Genomic DNA, 21,128 nt, shown 5'->3' on the forward strand with positions numbered 1-21,128 from the left:
ATTTCTTATTAAAATAAAGAAATTAAAATTTAAGGGGCACCTGGCTCAGTCATTGGTAGAGCTTGTGACTCTTGATCTCTGGGTTGTTAAGTTTGAGCTCATGTTGAGTGTAGAGATTACTCCAAAAAAAATTTTTTTTTTAAGATTTTATTTATTTATTCATGAGAGACAGAGAGAGAGTGAAAGAAGCAGAGACACAGGCAGAGGGAGAAGCAGGCTCCATGCAGGGAGCCTGATGTGGGAGTCGATCCCGGGACTCCAAGATCAGGCCCTGGGCAAAGGGCGGTGCTAAACCGCTGAGCTACCTGGGCTTTTCTCAAAAATAAAATCTTAAAAAATAAATAAATAAAATTTAAAAAAGAAAGTCCTAAACTAAAAAAAGATACTCAATGAAAGGAAAGGAAATTGTGGTTTTGGTGGTGCACTGACTAATATATTCTTATGAGTTAAGAAATTCAGGGTGCCTGGCTGCCTGAGTTGGTGGAACATGCGACTCAAGCTTAGGGTTGTGAGTTAAAACCCTACATTGGGTGTAGAGATTACTTAAAAAAAAAATAAAGTCTTAAAAAAAGATATTAATCTGCTTTGATAGCTTGGTAGGTACTGTACCTCACTATGTAAATGACCATCTTCTGCAAGAATCTTTTTTTTTTTAATTTTTATTTATTTATGATAGTCTCACAGAGAGAAAGAGAGGCAGAGACACAGGCAGAGGGAGAAGCAGGCTCCATGCACCGGGAGCCCGACGTGGGATTCAATCCCAGGTCTCCAGGATCGCACCCTGGGCCAAAGGCAGGCACCAAACCGCTGCGCCACCCAGGGATCCCTTCTGCAAGAATCTAAACCAAATGACGGCCCTCTCTCCTCCCACCGCATAGAGGTAATGATTCCCAGAGGGAAGCAATAGCAAGAGCCAGAGCTAGAAAGGTGAAATCTCTTTTATTCCAAATTTTCTGTGTCCTCTCCCTGCTATATTCAACACCTCATCAGGTGCAGCAGCTTTTCAGCTGCAAAAGAGTGAGATGAAAGAGCATGGATTTCCCTGGATATCAGAGAAACGATGATGTTGGCAGTATATTTGTTCAAATGGACAAGAAAATGGAAAATGTTTATCAATCCCTATAGCAAAACTACTGTAGGTATAATTCCCAACACTTGGGCTTTTGAGCCAAGGGCAGACATACTATGTGATACTCACTATTGAAAAACCTGTACTCATCCTGCCTTTATTCTGAGCCAGAGGCCACTAAAAGAAAGATAAATAAGATGACTTAGGCACACGCACACACACGTTCCAGTACTATATATATGTATATTATAGCAGGAGAACGTATTAGTGAGAATAAATTTTAAAGGGGGTAGTCATGTCTAGTTTAACACTGTGATCAGCTTCCACCTGAGTCTAGAAGGACAAACAAAAAAGCTCACTAAGAAGGAAAGGAAGAAAAAAGCATTCCAGGCTGAAGGAAACTGCCCTACCTCTGCTTCACCACACACACATACGCACACGTAATACACATTTGCAAAGGTTGTGCATGTGCAGCATCCAGCTGGAATGCTGCCCTGAGACGAGGCTGGGGCTGCAGATAAGAGGAGGCCACTGTTAGAGGACTCAGGTCTCCATGGAGTTGACCTTAGTCCTTAGGCCCCTCTGACTTCAAAACCAAAGCTCTTTTTAGGCACCTTTTCTCTCTAGTTTATTATTATTTTTTTCATCTTCTCTCCCAGGGATCCCTCATCTTCTCTCTTTAAAAGACAATCCAGAAAAAAAAAATAAAAAAAAAAAAAATAAAAAAAAAAAAAAAAAAATAAAAGACAATCCAGGGCAGCCTGGGTGGCTCATTGGTTTAGTGCCTTCTTTGACCCAGGGTGTGATCCTGGAGACCTGGGATTGAGTACTGCATAGGCCTCCCTACATGGAGCCTGCTTGTGTCTCTGCCTCTCTCTGTCTCTCTTTATGTACCTCTCATGAATAAAATAAATAATATCTTAAAAAAAAGACAACCCAGAATCCTCTTAGCCAGCATTGTGGTTTGATGAAATCTAGTCCTCATTCTATCCCCTATAGCAAAATATATCATTCCTCTTGGACTGCAGGGTCCTTCCATGTCAGAAAAGAATTCTTTTAGCCCAGCTTAGTATTTTTTAAGCTAAATACTCTTAGTTCCTTTAATGGTTTTGCTCTGGTCATCATCATGATCATCTTCCTCTGGATGTGATCTGATTTATGAAGCTGCATCTCAAAAGGGAAGCACCTTGTAGTGTTGGACCACTGAACACCATTGGTTTAGTGGGTTGCCCCCTTTGATCCAGACACTGTAACTCCTCCTGAGGTCTAAATGTGTGAATTCTTTTTTTTTTTTTTTAAGATTTAAAAAAAAGAGATTTTCTTTCTTTTCTTTCTTTCTTTCTTTCTTTCTTTCTTTCTTTCTTTCTTTCTTTCTTTCTTTCTTTCTTTCTTTCTTTCTTTCTTTTGAGAGAGAGAGAGAGAGAGCCAGAGAGCACAAACAGGGAGAAAGAGCATGAGGGGGGTGGGTGCAGAGGGAGTGAATTCTTTTTTACTTTTTTTTAAGTGAGCTCTAGGTCCAATGCAGGGCTTAAAGTCACAACCCCAAGACCAAGCATCACATGTTCTACTGACTGAGCCGGCTAGGTGCTCCCCCTCACTTTCTTTTTTAAGTAAAAGCATTTCTTTTCATCTTCTCTTTATTATTATAAATATGTGCATTCTTAAGTAGCTGGCAAATCTCTTCTTCCATAGTTTTAAATGGATTATTCTGAAAGTTAACCCTTTTTTGAATACATTTTAATAAGTTTCCATGATCGAAATACATTTTAAAAAATATTTTATTTATTTATTTGACAGAAAGAGAGAGAGAGCACAAGCAGGGGGAGCAGCAGAGGGAGAGAGAGAAGCAGACCCCCTATAGAGCAGGGAGCCCCATGTGGCTGGATCCCAGGACTCTGGGATCATGACCCAAGCTGAAGGCAGATACTTAATCTACTGAGCCAGCCAGGCGCCCCATCCCAAATACATTTTAATGAAAACATTTTCTATTCTCTGTGAAATGTTCTTTCAAAATTATCTAAATATTGACTAAGGATTTTCTAACCAGTAATGGATACAAAAACCTGTGTTTTCATTCTTAGTTCTGAAATGGTGGCTGAAGGGGACGCCTAGGTGACTTAGCGGTTAACTGTCTGGAGTCCCACATAATAAATAAAATCTTAAATAAATAAATAAAATCTTAAATAAATAAATAAATGATAATAAATGAATGAATGAATGAATAAATAAATAAATAAATAAATAAATACCTTCTCAGACCCAACCAGTGCTGGGAGTCAGAGTACAAAGATGAGGAAGACTGAGTCCCTGATTTCATGACACTCACAATTCAAAAGATAGTACATTATTTCTATTTCTTCACCCACTATTTAATTTTCTTTAAGATTTTATTTATTCATGAGACACAGAGAGAGAGAGAGAGGCAGAAACACAGGCAGAGGGAGAAGTCAGCTCCATGCAGGGAGCCCAACGTGAGACTTGATCCAGGGTCTCCAGGATCATACCCTGGGCTGAAGGCAACGCTAAACCGCTGAGCCACCGGGGTTGCCCTGAGAAGGTACTTAATTTTTAATCAACAAACGCAGTGCTGCTGTGAGCCCAGCACAGCTCAAAATGCTTCCCAAATATTAACTTATTTCATCCTTATAAACCTATGCAGGAGAAATTGCTATCATACTTATATCATAGATGAGAAAACCGAGGCACCGAGAGGTGAAGCAACTTGCCTAAGGTCTTGGAGAGAGAATCAGGGCTGGGATTCAAACCCAGACAGTCTGTCTCCGGTGTCCTTGTTTTTAGTCACTTTGCTCCACTGCTTCTCATTAATGTTGGATGAGTACATGATCATTGGACCAATCCATGAGGAATGCTTTTTTAAATTTATTTTTCCTACAAGTATTTCATTTAAGTGCTTCCTATGTGTCTAGCATCCTGAAAGAAATTTTGGAGAAATGCAGAACTACAAGAGGTTTTTTTTTTTTTTAAGATTTTATTTTTATTCATGAGAGACACAGAGAGAGAGAGAGGCAGAGACACAGGCAGAGGGAGAAGCAGGCTCCAGGCAGGTAGCTCAATGCAGGACTCGATCCCAGACCTCCAGGATCATGTCCCAAGCCAAAGGCAGGCACACAACCACTGAGCCACCCAGGCGTTCCAAGAGTTTGTAATTTTGTTAGACAGGGCACAATTAATGTTAGAGAGGGTGTATTAAGTGTCATACTAGTAGCTCTCACATGGATGCTATAGGAACTCAGAAGAAAAAAATGACTATATAAGATAAAGGGCCATGTGGCAGATAGACCCCAGGTGGCCCCATAATTCCTGCCCCTTCTGTTCACACCCTGTATAATCCCCTCCCCCAATCCCCCTGATTGTGGGCAGCACCTATGACTTGCTTTTTGTTACTGGATTTGGCAAAAAAAGGGTGGGGGGAGATTTTGCAGATGTAATTAGTTCCTAAACCACTGATTTTGAGGTCAGGCCCTGGGTCGCCCTAAGTTACCAAATGAAGTGAAAACTCTAAAAAGAGGAACTGAGCTTCCTCTGAACTGACATGGCTAGCCCATGTTGAAGAAGTGCATGGCAAGGAACTGTGGGCAACATCTATGGACTGAGGGCAGCCTCAAGACAACAGCTAGGAGAAGTTGGGGCCCTTGCTCATAAAGTTGCAAGGGAATTAATCCTGCTAACACCACTGATGGGCTTAAAAGTGGAGTGTTCCTCTGTCAAGCCTGCAAATGAGAACACGGCACTAGTACCTCAACTGCAGCCTTATGAGAACCTGATCAGAGGACTCAGGCTATGCTCAGATACCCGCCTCATGATAAACGCGTGTGTCTGAAGCTGCTAAGTTTAGTGTGGTCCTTTGTTATTAAGCAATGGAGAGCTAATAGGGACAGCTTCCAGATTTAGAGGATATGGGGGAGAAGGGAGACCTCTCTCTGCTTAGTACAAGATTTTGTGATCATGGCAGGGAGAATGAAGCTGTTATTTTTTTATTTTTATTTATTATTATTATTTTTTATTGAATGAAGCTATTATTGACAGAAACAGGGAAGTCAGGAGTAGAAACCAATCCTAGTGGGGGATGGGAAAGATAATGAAAACTTAAGTTTTGATGTGCTGAATTTGGGGAAAATACAAATGCCTGCAGTCATCTGGAATTAGGGATTGGGGTTTAAGGGAAAATTCAGGGGTGACAGACCTGGTTTTTCTCAGCATAGAGGTGACAGCTGAAATCCTGAGAATAATAGAGTTCTCTAAAAGAAGGGGTTCAGAAAGAAAGGAGCAGGAAAGTGACTACAGATCTTGGGGAAGGAAGGCAGGACTAGACCCAAGGGAACCAGTAACTGTGGAATCGTTAGAAAGGACTGTGATTGGGGCACCTGGGTGGCTAAGTGGGTTGGGCATCCAGCCCTTGATTTGGGCTCAGGTCGTGATCTCTGGGTGGTGGGATCACAGCTCTGCCCTAGGCACCCCACTCTGTAGAGTCAGCTTGAGATTCTCTTTGTTTCTCTCCCTCTGCTCTCTTTCTTTCTCATAAATAAATAAGGATCTTTTTCTTTTTAGATTTTTTATTTTATGTACTCATGAGAGATACAGAGCGCGCGAGAGAGGCAGAGACGCAGGCAGAGGGAGAAGCAGGCTCCATGCAGGGAGCCCGACGTGGGACTCGATTCCGGGTCCCCAGGATCAGGCCCCGGGCTGAAGGCGGCGCTAAACCGCTGCGCCACTGGGACTGGCCCAAGATCTTTTTCTTAAAAAAAAAAAAAAAAAAAAAAAAAAAAAAGAGTACTGTGCTTAATCGGTTCTGTTGGCTCTGGGCGTAATTATAATGCAACCGCTAGGAGGCAGTCTATCTTACAGGTAAGAAAAGTAAGAACTCAAAGGTTTAAATCATCCAGACCCACTGTCACACTAAAAGCAAGCGAATGCAGGATTCTAACTCAGCTATCACACCAAAGCCAGGGATCCTTCCGCTGCCTTTAATTCATCTTTATTTTCCAAAGAAAGGGTAAATAAATTGCGTAAGCGGGGGCGAGGAACGGGGGGAGCTCTCCAGGTGAAACGGGAAGCATCCTCCCGCCGCTGCTCTCCTTGCTGCCGGTAGAGGTCGCCCGAGCGCGGACTCCGCGGGCCCCCCCGGTGCGCGCAGGCGCGGGCGCAGGCGCAGGCGCAGGCGCGCTGGGCTCCGCTCGCCCTGGCGCGCAGGGCCGGTGGGGGCGGGTCACGCCGAGCGCGCGGCCGGGAGCGGCGCTGGCGGCTGGCGGGTGGCGGCTGCGGCGGCTGCGGCGGCGGCGGCGGAGCTGCGGACCGGGAGCCGGCGCGGGGCCCTGGGCAAGCCAAGCGCCGTGCAGTGCTGAGCCCGCCGGCCGCCGGGGAGCCATGGAAATCGGCACCGAGATCAGCCGCAAGATCCGGGTGAGGCCCGTGTCAGGCGGGGGCGGGAAGCCGGGCCTCAGCGGGCGGCCGGGCGCGCGGTTGTCAGGAGTAACGGGGACTGCGGGCCCGGCCTGGGCGCCGCGGCCTAGTGCTGCGCCGCCGGGGGCTGTGGGGCCGCCGCGGCCTCGGCGAACGGGCTCCTCCGCGGCCTGGGCCGCCTGGGGCCTCGGGCCTGTGGCGGACGCGGCCCCCGAGAGCGCTGTGGAGGAAGCGGCCGCGAGCCGGAGGAGGCGTGGGGCGGCGGGCGGGGGGCGCCGCGGGGCGGGGGGAGGGGCGGGGGGAGGGGAGGGCCCGGGCGCCTCCCCGCCCCCACCGGGGCCGCCTTACGGGGCCGCCTTACGGGGCCGCCTGGTTGTCCGCCTTTCTCACAAGCGTGTTTGCCTTTCTGCTCTTCCCTCAGAGTGCCATTAAGGGGAAATTGCAAGAATTAGGAGCTTATGTTGGTAAGTTTTATTTTTTATTGTTGTTGTTTTCAGCCTAAGAGAATTTAGAGTTTGCTGCTGAGTGAATTTTAGAAAAAATTTTTTTTCCTCCTACGTACTTTTGACTTTTTTTTTAAAGATATTATTTATTTACTTATTTATTTATTTATTTTATTTATGAGAGAGAGAGAGGGCGCGCACAAGCAGGGGGAGGGGCAGAGGGAGAAGCAGACTCCTCGCGGAGCAGGGAGGCGGATGCGGGGCTTGATCCCAAGAGCCTGGGGTCACCATCTGAGCCGAAGGCAGATGCTTAATCGACTGAGCCACCCAGGCGCCCCCGTACTTTTGGTTTTTGAAGGGACCCCCCCGTTGCATTAATTAATTAATTTTTTCCCCGTTGTATTTAAAGTCTGATTCTCTGCGGTTCTTTCTCTTAACCGTCTTTTCTTGAAAGCTCTATACGTAATCTTGGTTGTTTGATATTTTAGTTTCTGTGTTTTTCCCCCCAGAACCGCCTTTTAATAACGGTGTTTTATAAACCTTGTTTAGCTTCCTCAGTTGAGGCTCTCTCCTATTTTCCATACTGTTGATCAGATTCTTACTGTTTTTCTTATTCTTCCTGTTTTCATCTTGATTTTCTTGTTTCAGAATTGTTATTTTGCATATGAATGGTTTCTGGCTTTTGCCTCTGTCCTGGTTCAGTGAGTTTTATTTTTAAATGTCTATCCCCCTCCCCCCCCCCTTTTTCTTACCACCCACAGTAATGTGTTCTCTTTCTCTTTATTTTTTTGTGACTTGCAACTTGAGTATTTACTTTGGGTCAGGCACAGTGCTTAACCATTGTCTTTGTGTTAGATCATGATAATAGGAGAACAGGGAAGGTAAGTGGTAATACCCCTACTTGCATAAGCAAGGAAACCAGCTTTGAGTGCTGACGTGACCTATGTTTTACGGATTGAGATCTGGGTCTGTTTAACTCCAAAGCTGGTGTCTCCTGTAAAAATGATAGCTGTTTATTATTATTTATTTATTTATTTTAAATTTTTATTTATTTATGATAGAGAGAGAGAGAGAGAGAGGCAGAGACACAGGCAGAGGGAGAAGCAGGCTCCACGCACTGTGAGCCCGATGTGGGACTCGATCCCGGGTCTCCAGGATTGCACCCTGGGCCAGAGGCAGGCACTAAACCTGCTGCGCCACCCAGGGATCCCCAATAGCTACTATTTAAACAGTGGTTCTATTTTAAAACTTTTTTTTTTTTTTTTAAGATTTTATTTCTTCATGAGAGACACACAGCACGAGAGAGAGGCAGACACACAGGCAGAGGGAGAAGCAGGTTCCATGCAGGGAGCCAGACATGGGACTTGATCCCCGGTCTCCAGGGTCACAACCCGGGCCGAAGGCGGCACTAAACCTCTGAGCCACCCGGGCTACCCTAAACAGTGGTTCTCAAGGTGTGAGAGACCAAGGGTCTCTGAAGTCAAAACTGTTTTCATATTAATACTGATAGGGGGATCCTTGGGTAGCTCAGCGGTTTCGCGCCTGCCTTTGGCCCAGGGCGCGATCCTGGAGTCCCGGGATCGAGTCCCACGTCAGGCTCCCGGCATGGAGCCTGCTTCTCCCTCTGCCTGTGTCTCTGCCTATCTCTCTCTCTCTATCATGAATAAATAAATAAATCTTTAAAAAAAAATACTGATAGGGTGCTTGCCATTTTCACTGTGCTGGCATTTGGATTGTGCAAAAGCAGTGGTGAGTTAAACTGGTGGTCCATTGGTCTGAACTGAGGTCTCACACCAAACTCAATGAGAAATAATATTTATCACCCCTCCACTGGGAATTTTTTCTAAAAGCCAGTTTCATTTAAGAATGTAATTAGTGAGACAGTAAGAATGCTTTTAAAATTTTGACCCTTGGCTACATATTTTTAGGGTATGATGTGAGAAAATAGGAATTACTCATAAAGTACTTATATTATGCTGTATATTAAAAACAGATTGGATTTTCTGAAGGGGAAGGATTTGTGTGATTTGAATTAGCTACCTTTGGGGATGCCTGGGTGGCTCTGTGGTTGAATGTCTACCTTTGGCTCAGGGCGTTTTCCTGGAGTCCCAGGATCGAGTCCCACATTGGGCTCCCCACATGGAGCCTGCTTCTCCCTCTGCCTGTGTCTCTGCCTCTCTCTCTGTGTGTCTCATGAATAAATAAATTTAAAAAAAATTAAAAAAATGAATTAGCCACCTTTTTCATGGAACATCTTTTTCACCTATGACTTACAAGCAAATTGGGTATTTGGCAGGCATCTTCTTGAAGGTGAACAAAGGAAAAGAAATGATACATTTGTTACTAATGACAAAAGAGCTTTCAAATGAAAATTAGAATTTTGAAAAGTTTGTCTGCCTTAGTGAACTTTAAAGCTTCCCAGTGCTTAAAAGAATTTCTGATAACCTTAACAAATGATTCTTTTGTATTTTGTAATGAATTGTATATCAATATCTCAGTGATTTGTATAGCTCCCTCAACTAGTATTTTTTCAAATGACCATGATGTTACAAAATTATTCAAGAGAAAAAGATTCATTAAAAGTAGAGGATGGATCTGGGCTTCCCAGGTGGCTCAACGGTTTAGCACCACCTTCAGCCCAGGGCATGATCTTGGAGACCTGGGATCCAGTGCCACGTTGGGTTCCCAGCTTGGAGCCTGCTTCTCCCTCTGCTTGTGTCTCTGCATCCCTCTGTGTCTTTTATGGATAAATTAAAAAAATTTTTTTTAAAGATTTTATTTATTCATGATAGAGAGGCAGAGACACAGGCAGAGGGAGAAGCAGGCTCCACGCTGGGAGCCTGACACGGGACTTGATCCCGGGACTCCAGGATCATGCCCTGGGCCAAAGCAGGCACCGAACCACTGAGCCACCCAGGGATCCCCAATAAATAAAAATCTTTATTTATTTTTTTTTAAGATTTTTTTTTTAAATTTATTTATTCAGAGAGAGAGAGAGAGAGACTGAGAGGCAGAGACACAGGCAGAGGGAGAAGTGGGCTCCATGCAGGGAGCCAGACGCAGGACTCGATCCTGGGTCTTCAGGATCACACCCCGGTAGGTGGCGCTAAACTGCTGTGCCACTGGGGCTGCCCTAAATAAAAATCTTAAAAAAAAAAAAAAAAAAAAAGAGGATGGAGCAATGGATTTTCATGTAACAATTACAAAAAGGTTATTGATAGAGTTTTAGTTTCCATATTGTTGCTAACCTTTAAGAAACTACTACTTGTTGAGTTTTGGTGTAGTATCACAGAAGAATGTCCATTGTATTTGTAAAGGCTATTAAAGCACAATTGACCCTTGAACAATTTAGGGGTTAGGGCTGATGGATTACCACTCCCCCCCCCCCCCCCCCCCCCCCAAGCACAGTTGAAGATACAACTTTTGACTTCCTAATAGCCAGCCTACTGTTGATCAGAAGTCTTACTGGTAACATAAAGTTAACACACTTTTTTTTTTTTAAGATTTTATTTATTTATTCATAGAGACAGAGAGAGGCAGAGGAGAAGCAGGCATCATACAGAGAGAGCCTGATGTGGGACTCGATCCAGGGTCTCCAGGATCACACCCTGGGCTGCAGGCGGTGCCAAACCGCTGCGCCACCAGGGCTGCCTTAACACACATTTTGTATGTTGTGTGTATTCTGTAATATATTTTTACAAAAAGTAAGCAAGAGAAAAGAAAGCACAAATGTCATAAGGAGAAAAAAATGTTTTATATATACGTATATATAAAACCCAGTTATAATTGGGGCAGTTCAAACTCATGTTTAAGGGTCAGCTACATTTCCTTTTCCTTTTTTTTTTTTTTTTTAATATTATTTATTCATGAGAGACACAGAGAGAGAGGGAGGCAGAGACACAGGCAGAGGGAGAAGCAGGCTCCATGCAGGGAGCCCGATGCGGGACTTGATCCTGGGCCTCAGGATCAGGCCCTGGGCCGAAGGTGGTGCTAAACCGCTGAGCCACCTGGGCTGCCCCTACATTTCCAACTATGTAGTTTTGAGGCCAGATTTTCTTCATATTCTTCAATTAGAACAGCATATCATAAAAGGTTAAGTGCAGAAACAAATTGGAATACAGTTGTCTTTTTAAAAACTAGGTATTAAGAAATAAAAATAGAACTATTTTTGCATTAATTTTTTTGGAAAACTTAATTATATAATTTAATTTTTTTTTTTTTAGATTTTATTTATTCATGAGAGACACCGAGAGAAAGAGGCAAAGACACAGGCAGAGGGAGAAGCAGGCTCCATGCAGGGAGCCCGATATGAGACTCCATCATGGGACTCCAGGATTACGCCGTGGGCCGAAGGCAGGCGCTCAACTGCTGAGCCACCCAGGTGTCCCAGCTTAGTTATTTTATGTTATAAAAGATGGTTAATTGGGTGGCTCAGCGGTTGAGCACCTGCCTTCGGCCCAGGGTATAGTCCTGGAGTCCCTGGATCCAGTGTCTGCCTGTGTCTCTGCCTCTCTCTCTCTCTCTCTCTCTCTCTCTCTCTCTGTGTCTCATGAATGAATAAATCTTTAAAAATAATTTAAAAGCTGGTAATTATATCATATAAATGGGTTTATTAATGTGATAGGTGTGTTACTTTAAGACTTTTTTAAATTCTCAGTTTTTCTAAAATAGTAATTACTAACAGATAATTCACATAAATAAAAGTTCTTTGGGGTTATCAGTGTTTTTTTGTTTTTTTTTAAATTTTATTTTTTTTTTTTTTGAGAGAGCGCCCACATGCCTGCTTGTGCATGCAAGCTGGGAAAGGAGCAGAGGGGGAGAGAGTATCCCAAGTACTCAGCATGGAGCCCAGTAAGGGGCTCCATCTCAGGGTATTGAGATCATGACCTAAGCCAAAATTAAGAGTTGGAAGTTTTAACTGACTGAGCCACCCAGGCACCCCAGTTCACCAATAATTCCTAAGAGCATAAAGGGAACTCCCAACAGTTTGAGACTTATTAGTTTATTACATGCTGGGCACGTTTTATGAATCATTTGTTGTCAAGATTGTTCTAACTTTAACAGATGTGACCATTGAAGCTCAGAAGTAAAGATCAAGCTGAACCAGGATTGGTTGATTCTTTTACTTGTTCAGCACTTAATGGATACCAGCTATGTGTCAGGAACTTGTTTTGGTTAAAAAAGAAATCTACAGAAAACCTAGCATAAACTTTCTTAGTTCTAGCACATGAAAGCACAAACACATTAAAGGTTAATTGAGTCTAATTTCAATCTTATTGATGATTTCTATCATTTATCAAACATCTCAGACCAAGGATTTTGAGCCTGTAATTTTTTTTTTTTTTTTTTTTTTTTTAAGGTTTTATATATTCCTGAGAGACAGAGAGAGGCAGAAACATAGGCAGAGGGAGAAGCAGGCTCCCCCTAAGGAGCCTGATGCGGGACTGGATCCTGTACTCCCTAAGCCGAAGATAGACGCTCAGCCACTGAGCCACCCAGGCGTCCCTTGAGCCTGTAATTATAGCAAAAATATAGAATTTGTGATTTTCAGAATATTTTCATGTAGTTCCATTTGTTCCTGAACACTGCGCTAAGTGGAAATGGCAGGTAGTATTACAATCCTTTTACAACTAAAAAAAATGGAGTCTTGGGAGTATCAGAGCTGGTCAATAGCAGATTCAAGACCAAAGAACTCAGGTCTTCTGTGTCTCTGATGCTAACAAAGGTAAAGGAGACACTCCTGTATGCTCTTCTGGAACTCCACTGAAGTCTGTTCCAGTGATCGACATTAGCTTTGTAATGTGGGTCTGCTGCTTGACTGGACATTTCTTGGGCAGAGACTTAATATTTGTTATGTCCCAGTGACCTAGCAGAAGGCACGATTTTTTTTTAATTAAGTAGAAAAGCGAGTTCCATTAGAGTGTTTGAAATAAAAGTATACATTGTGAGTTTAGGTTTACAATTAGTTACTTAATTGTATGTATATTCATCATTGTCCATCTGGAAAGGGTGACTTGCTAATCTAATCCCTTTTTTTGCTTAGAAAAGAGTCCTAGAAACCTTTAAGGTTATGGAAGCAATCCTTTAATATTTGAGTATTAATCTTCAAGGTATTGGGTGGGATACAAAGGCAAACAACTCTTAAGAGTGATAACTACTCATTCGTATGTTTAAAATGGAGCACTTTAGTGGGAAGGCGATTACAATTTAGAATAGTCTTTCATTCATATGTTATTTTTTATTTTAAATTTTTTTTTAGTATAGTTAACAATTTCATTCATGTTTTAGAAGCCTGAGCTTGCATAAACCTCCAAAACGCTTTTCCCCTAGTTCACAGATTCCAAATAATTTGAGAAATCCGAAGTCTGTGGAAATGTATCACAAACACGTTGATTTTTCATTAGATTCTTAATTTCTGTTTTGTGTACTGAGAAAACAGTATGAATTTCTCATGGTTTTGGTGAGATATAATTAATATATTAACATTGGTGTATTAAACTGTGTTTAAAGTGTACAGTTTCCTGTGTCTTCACAAATACCACACAGTAGTCAAACTAATGAACATATTCACTCCCAGAAGTTCCCTGAGGCTCCTTTGTATCCCTCCTTCCCCTGCCTTGACCTTGTACTCATGTTGGATGTTAGAAAATGCCACTGATCTCACACTGAATGTTAGAAAATGCAAACTAATAGGTAGTGACAGGAAAGCACATTTTCATCTTAGACATTGTGAGGGAGAAAAATTTGTGAAGGCTGGCAAAGCATTCTGACTTTTCTTGTTGACTTTCCCTGGGTTATCAGTGGTAGTCTGTAGTACGTAGGTACACTTTGTATAAAGTGTATAAGTGTATAAGCTACCAGGCTTATTTTATTGCAGTTACCAGAAAAAATTGGAACCTTTTGTTACTCTACAAAGAAAATAAATGATTGACTTCTTGTTGTCACTTATATTCCCTCATATCATATTGTATGATTTATATTTTTTAAAAAGATTTTACTTATTCATGAGAGAGAGAGAGAGAGAGAGGCAGAGACACAGGCAGAGGGAGATGCAGGCTCCTTGCCTGACATGGGACTCGATCCCGGGTCTCCAGGATCACGCCCTGGGCTGAAGGTGGCGCTAAACTGCTGAGCCACCCAGGCTGCCCATATTGCAGGATTTCATTAAATATTCAGATTTCTCCAACAAAACAAAAATGCAGCCAACTGAATAGAAGATACCTGTGAAAGGTACATCTGATAAGGGGGTTCATATTCAGAATGTATAAAAAAAATTTCCACAACTCAACACCAAAAAAAAAATTAAAAGGTAGAAGACCTGAATAGACATTTTTCCAAAGAAGACCTACAGATGGCCAGCAGACACATGAAAAGATACTAATATCACTAATCCTGAGGGAACTACAAACCAGAATCACAGATATCACTTTACACTTATGAAAATGGCTAGAATCAAAGAGCCCGGACCTTGGCGAAAATGCAGAGAAAGGGCAGCCTGGGTGGCTCAGCGGTTTAGTACCGCCTTCAGTCCAGGGCCTGATCCTGAAGACCTAGGATCAAGTCCCACGTCAGGCTCCCTGCATGGAGCCTGCTTCTCCCTCTGCCTGTGTCTCTGTCTCTGTCTCTTTCTCTCTCTCCTCTCTGTGTTTTTCATGAATAAATAAATAAAATCATTTAAAAAAAATGCAGAGAAAAAGGAACCTTTAGGTGCTATTGGTGGAAATGCAGCATGGTACAGCTGGTATGGAAAACAGTAGGGAGAGTCCTCAAAAAATCAGAAATAGAAGTACCATATCCAATAATTCCACTGTTGGGTATTTACCCAAAGAGAACAGAACCACTGATTCGAAAAGATAACATGCACTGCTGTATTATATTGCAGCATTATTTACAATAGCCAAAATATGGGAGAGTATATGTATATACTGTATATATCTGTGTATGTTTATAGTTTCATGGCTTATACTCAGCCATGAAAAAAATGAGGTCCTAAAACAACATGGATAGATCTAGAGTATATGCTAAGTGAAATAAGTCACACAGAAAGACAAATACCATAGGATTTCGCTTACATGTGGAATCTAAAAAACAGAATGAATGGGTGCCTGGCTGACTAGTTGGTAGAGCATGTGACTCTTGATCTAAGGGTCATGAGTTGAAGCCCCACGTTGGGCGTAGAGATTACTTAAATAAAAAATAAAATCAGGGCAGCCCGGGTGGCTCGGCGGTTTAGCACTGCCTTCAGCCCAGGGCGTGATCCTGGAGACCCGGAATCGAGTCCCATGTCAGGTTCCCTGCATGGAGCCTGCTTCTTCCTCTGCCTGTGTCTCTGCCTCTCTCTCTCTCCTCTCTGTTTCTTATGAATAAATAAATAAAATCTTAAAAATAAAATGATTTTAGAAAGCCAACTTAGACTCTTTATATACACAGGACAAGTTGGTGGTTGCCCGAGGGGAGGTAGGTGAGGCATAGGTGAACTAGGTAAGATTAAGAGGTACAAATGTCTAGTTATAAAATAAGTCACAGATGAAAAGTACAGTACAGGGGGTATAGTCAGTACTGTAATAACATTATATAGTGACAGTTGATGATTGCAGTTACTGTGGTGAGTACTGAGTAACATAGGGTGTCCAGTACTGTGTTGTATACCTGAAAGTAATAGAGTATTATATGTTGATTATACCTCATTAAAATAAATGAAAAGCATTGATGTCTTTTTTTAAAAATATTTTATTTATTTATTTATTTTATTTTTGATAGAGAGAGAGAGAGAGGCACAGACATAGGCAGAGGGAGAAGCAGGCTCCATGCACCGGGAGCCCGACATGGGATTCGATCCCGGGTCTCCAGGATCGCACCCTGGGCCAAAGGCAGGCACTAAACCGCTGCGCCACCCAGGGATCCCTCTTTTTTTTTTTTTTTTTAAGATTTTATTTATTCATGAGAGACAGAGAGAGAGAGAGAGAGAGAGAGAGGCAGAGGGAGAAGCAGGCTCCATGCAGGAAGCCCAATGTGGGACTCGATCCCAGGACTCTAGGATCACGCCCTGGGCCGAAGGCAGGCGCTAAACCGCTGAGCCAGCCAGGGATCCCCAAAAGCATTGATGTCTTAATCCAATGTTCTAATTTATTTGAAGTGCAGCTTGGACATAAGCAGATTTTTTAAAGCTTCCCAGCAGATTCTAATGTGCAGCTAAATTTGAGACTCTCTCTCTCTTTTTTTTTTTTCTTTTTTTTTTAAGGATTTTGTTTATTTATTCATGAGAGATACAGAGAGAGAGGCAGAGGCAGAGGCAGGCTCCATGCAGGGAGCCCGATGTGGGAGTCGATCCGGGGTCTCTGGGATCAGGCCCTGGGCTGAAGGCGGCGCTAAGCTGCTGAGCCACCGGGGCTGCCCGAGAAGCTCTCCTTTGTAACAGCTGCTTAGCTTACCTGCACATTATTATACTGGAAATTGGGAAAACTTCAGTCTGTTGAGATTTGTTTTTTCTTAGCACTTGTGGTGGCTGGGTGTGTTTGATGAGTCAGAGTGGCTGGTTTACTTTGTGAATAATTTTCTCTCTTTACTCCAGTGCACCCTATAAATATTACCATTTTCTAGATCTGTCGTGAAGTAAAGCAGAATAGCTCGCACAGCCCATAGCACCTGCGTTGTGTGTTGTTTTTTTTTTTTTTTTTAACCAAATAATTGTAATGTTTGGGTAGGATTGCCACCTAGACTTCTAAAATTTCTTTACAACATTTTTTATTAGTATAAAATTGCAAGAGATCTAAATGTCCATTGACATAAAATGATAAATCAATTGTATATTAATACTATTTGAGCAGTAAAAAAACTTAGATTTCTCTCTTTCTATTTGTAGATTGGGCTTTCTGAGTGTATTTGTCCTTTTCTTGACCTGGAGTTTTGATAATTCTCCTTGAAACAAATGGCTGATAGTACTTTTTTTTTTTGTCTGATAGTACTTCTGAAATGAACCTTTCTGCCTACTTAGAAATATGAATATTTAAAGTATTAAATCTGAAAGAAATTTTTTTTTTGATGGGGTTAAGAGTTCTTGATAAATGGCTTTTGCTTCCTAGTGTGGTGGTTTTGTTTTTGTTTTGTTTTGTTTTGTTTTTTTGTCCTATACCTCACCTTCATAATCATTGTGAAGGAGTGTATGAGGATAAAACAGTGAATGAAGTTGAAATTGTTTAAATTTACGATTAGATTTTTTAAATGATGTGGAGTTTTTGGGTGGTTTTAGTTTATTTGCTGTTGGTACAAATTCGTTACCTGAGATAATAGAAATCCGTCTTTACTGAGGATAAGATATTCTCTTGAGAAATGAATATCAGTTTAATCATAGACAACCACAAAACTAGATAAAACGCAATTGTTATTCTTGAATATCCTTATACCTTCTGGAAGCTTCTCTGAAATTAATGAGCATTATTAAAAAATCAAAAGGAAATGAATACACTCTCAAGTTTGAACTGTAATTCAGAATACCTGGTTTTATAAGTACTTGTTAGTTGTTCCTAATTCCCATCCTTTTAGTAATTGAAATACCTATGGAATGAAGAGGAAAAAAGCTATACTTTCTTGTCCAATATAATTCTAGTAGAGCTGAGATACTAATTTTTAGAGCTATATGTATATTTTCAAGTACATTAACTTTTAAGTGGAAGACAGTATTGAGGAAAACAAAAAAGAAAAAAGTTTTTATATACTTTTCCTTTTAACTAGATGAAGAACTTCCTGATTACATTATGGTGATGGTGGCCAACAAGAAAAGTCAGGACCAAATGACAGAGGACCTGTCCCTGTTTCTAGGGAACAACACAATTCGATTCACCGTATGGTACGTTTCTGAATTTTTACCCCTTAGACCAAAGTTTGGCACAAGTCAGAGTAGGTATTCTGTCTGAAAAGAGATTCTTGACCAGAGAGGCAGATTCACTGAGGAGAGGAAGATAGCCATGAGAGCACAGCTTCTGAGCTAGGCTGCTGAGGTTGAATCCTGGATCTGCCTCTTGCCTTGGTTCTTCCATTTGTAAAATGGGATTAATAAATTCTCTTTATAGGATTGTTGTAAGGATTAAATGAAATAATATGTGTAATATACCTGTGCCTGGCCCATAGTAAGTCCTTAGTCTGTGTTAACTGTGTAGTTTTTATGTTTCTTTTGGAAACTTTGGCATATTATTTCTTTCCCCCAACCAGAACCAGTTCATGTATTTAGAGGGCTGAGTTGACTTCCTATGTTGCTTTCTGCAGCAGTTAACTTTTAGGGGGCAGAGTTTTTGGACAAAATTTCAAATCATTGTTAAAAGTTTGGAACTTCCTGAACTTTAGAATTTTAAAAAGACGGTTTTATGTTCAAGTACAATCCATGTTATAATTTTTCGTGTTCTTTTTCAAACCATACATGCCTTTATTTGGGAATACCTGACTACAAGGATAAGATTCAATTTACGAAGGCAGGTTTGAGGTAGAGTGCGGGTCTGGGGAGGGTAATGATGTGGCTGAGAAGAGATCAGGAAGTACTTCTATAAACACCCTCCCTCTGGGAACCGCCAATTAGAGCACAGGTTGATAATGGAGCAAAGTTGAGTGAGCAGAGGGGCATGCTTGCTTTGAAAGGCAAGAGACTGGGAGAGGTGATAGAGGAGGCATTAAGGAGGGATATGAAACTGGTTTAACTTCTTGCTCTTATTTATTTATTTTTTAAAGATTTTATTTATTTATTCATGACAAACAGAGATAGAGAGGTAGAGAATCAGGCTCCATGCAGAGAATGTGACGTGGGACTCGACCTCGGGTCTCCAGGATCATCACGCTCTGGGCCGAAGGTGGTGCTAAACCGCTAAGTCACCCGGGCTGCCCAACTTCTTGCTCTTAAACTAAAGTTTGTCTTAAAGGTGTTTTTGCCCCTGTGGGCTACCATATGCTTTAAAAGTCTTGTAAAGTTTTCTTGAAATACCACAAAGAATTTTCTGTTTATATTACACAGTTTTCTATGACATTCAGTGCAGTGGTTGATCTCAAATGTTTTGGTACATCCACTACTGTAGCGTGAGTGCCCTAACCCACTCCTTACACTTAGTCCCCAGAATTTACAAAAAAAAAAAAAAAAAAAAGAGAGAGAGACTGGTCCTTTTGACTGGAGAAGTTATCATGAGTACTTTTTTTTTTTTTCTTAAGTCTTCTGCAGTCCAGGTATTTGTTTTGTCTCATATACATGATTTATGACTTTTGGTTCAACTTTGGGATCGCTTTGGTTTGAGTCCCACTAACCATACTATGGGAGATTGAGAGATACTTTCTTAGATAGATAACTTGATGCTTGGGACAAATTTATTATATAAAGGACTAGGTGAATTTGAATTTAAAATCAAATTAACTCAACTTTCTTATCTTGCTATAAATTCCTTAAGGTGTGCTGATGCAAGTGATGGTGTGTCTGGGGATTTTATTTCCCTTGTTAGGTGTTCATTGACACCACCCTGAAATGTACTATTATGATTGTTTGGAGTCCTGCAATAATTGTGTCCAAGTCCTGTAATAATTGTGTGACAGTAGCATGTGACTGGGTTCTGGGTGAAACATAATGAGATAGGTATTCTGGTATTATTTTTATGGAAGGTACATGTTGAAGGTAATGAAGACGTACGATTTTTTATTGATGAAGACGTACGATTTTTTATTGGTTTCTATAGTAGTCATGTAAGCCTTTTTTAAAAATGTGGCACTTCTTTAATTATTATAGTATTTGTTCATTAAGTACCATTTAGTACCATTTATCAATATTTATATCTGAAGATTCTGTAATGTCATCAGATTTCAAGTGACAGTTGAAATAAAATCTTTTCTAGATGAAGATTTAATTTTTTCTTTTTTTTCTTTCAGGCTTCATGGTGTATTAGATAAACTTCGCTCTGTTACAACTGGTAAGAGTCATTAAAATGTTTGTGTTTGTGGAATTTACTATAGCATTTTCTTTCTAAATCTATTTATAGTGCTTTGGGAAAAAGTCCATATATTTGAAAATAATAGGTTTTTGCACTTTCTTAGAAAGCATATAAATTATGAATTCAAGAGAAACAGATTTAACGTAATTTATTTATTCTAAAGATTTATTTATTTATTTATTCATGAGGAACACAGAGAGAGAGAGAGAGACAGGCAGAGGGAGAAGCAGGCTCTATGCAAGGAGCCCGATGTGGGACTCGATCCCCTGTCTCCAGGATCACACCCTGGGCTGCAGGTGGCGCTAAACCGCTGCGCCACCAGGGCTGCCGGATTTAACATAATTTAAAAATAATTTAAACAAGGGAAGGGAAATTCTGCAATTTATCCTAAGGAAATAATTGTAAATGTACAGTGATTTAGCTTCAAGGATGTTTTAATATTTTATTTATTTACTTAGTTTTAAAGTTAGTTTATTTGTTTGAAAAAAAGAGAGTGCATATACATAAGCATGTGGGGGGGAGTGCCCAGGGATAGAGAGGATCTCAAGTAGACTCCATGGTGAGCACAGAGCCTGACATAGGGCTCCATCCTAGTGCCCATGAGATCACCACATGAGCTGAAATCACAAATCAGTCACTCAACTGACTGAGCCACCCAGGGGCCCCAAGGATGTTTAAATATTTTATAATGGAAAATTACTTAAAAGTTCAGTAATAATAAATTGAATTATTATATTAGCTACATAAGGAGTAATATTCAGCCATTAAAAGTGTTATGGAAGAACACATAATGCTTTTAAATTGGTGATAAAGAGGGGGAAGGTTCAAAGTAATAAAAATAGCTTAAAAGGATCATGTGTTTTTCTTTCCAGACCCTTCTAGTCTAAAGTCTTCTGATACCAACATCTTTGATAATAACGTGTCTTCAAACAAGAGCAGTTTCAGTCGGGGAGATGAGAGAAGGCATGAAGCTGCAGTGCCACCTCTTGCGGTTGCTAGCACTAGACCTGAAAAACGAGACTCCAGGGTTTCTACTAGCTCACAGGAGCAGAAAACCACTAATGTCAGGTAAGAGTCCTATGTAGACCTGCTGTGCATAGATAGGTGTGTGTATGTGACCTTGACATTAGTTTTTATATCTTTAAATTTCTGTTTTCAGAAATTTGGGGGCATATTAAGGTGGTCATGAGCAAATTTTTTGAATAAAATATGATAAGACCGAAGTATGATTATCTCTTA

General features: G+C 41.2%; 1 protein-coding gene across 3 annotated transcripts in view; it reads left to right on the top strand.

The window, feature by feature from the left end:
- Positions 1 to 6,332: 6,332 nt before the first annotated feature.
- The window catches only part of ZC3H14 (zinc finger CCCH-type containing 14), a 54,649-nt gene continuing 39,853 nt past the window's right edge, over positions 6,333 to 21,128 (top strand). For all 3 annotated transcript variants that reach the window (XM_038545515.1, XM_038545516.1, XM_038545517.1), the window contains exons 1-5: positions 6,333 to 6,490; positions 6,912 to 6,954; positions 17,665 to 17,779; positions 19,828 to 19,868; positions 20,762 to 20,957. In XM_038545515.1, the coding sequence (XP_038401443.1) occupies positions 6,455 to 6,490; positions 6,912 to 6,954; positions 17,665 to 17,779; positions 19,828 to 19,868; positions 20,762 to 20,957 (431 nt within the window). In that variant the 5' untranslated portion in view covers positions 6,333 to 6,454. The remainder of the gene's footprint in view (positions 6,491 to 6,911; positions 6,955 to 17,664; positions 17,780 to 19,827; positions 19,869 to 20,761; positions 20,958 to 21,128) is intronic.

This window comes from Canis lupus, chromosome 8, assembly GCF_011100685.1.
Source record: "Canis lupus familiaris isolate Mischka breed German Shepherd chromosome 8, alternate assembly UU_Cfam_GSD_1.0, whole genome shotgun sequence".
Lineage (NCBI taxonomy): Eukaryota > Metazoa > Chordata > Mammalia > Carnivora > Canidae > Canis > Canis lupus.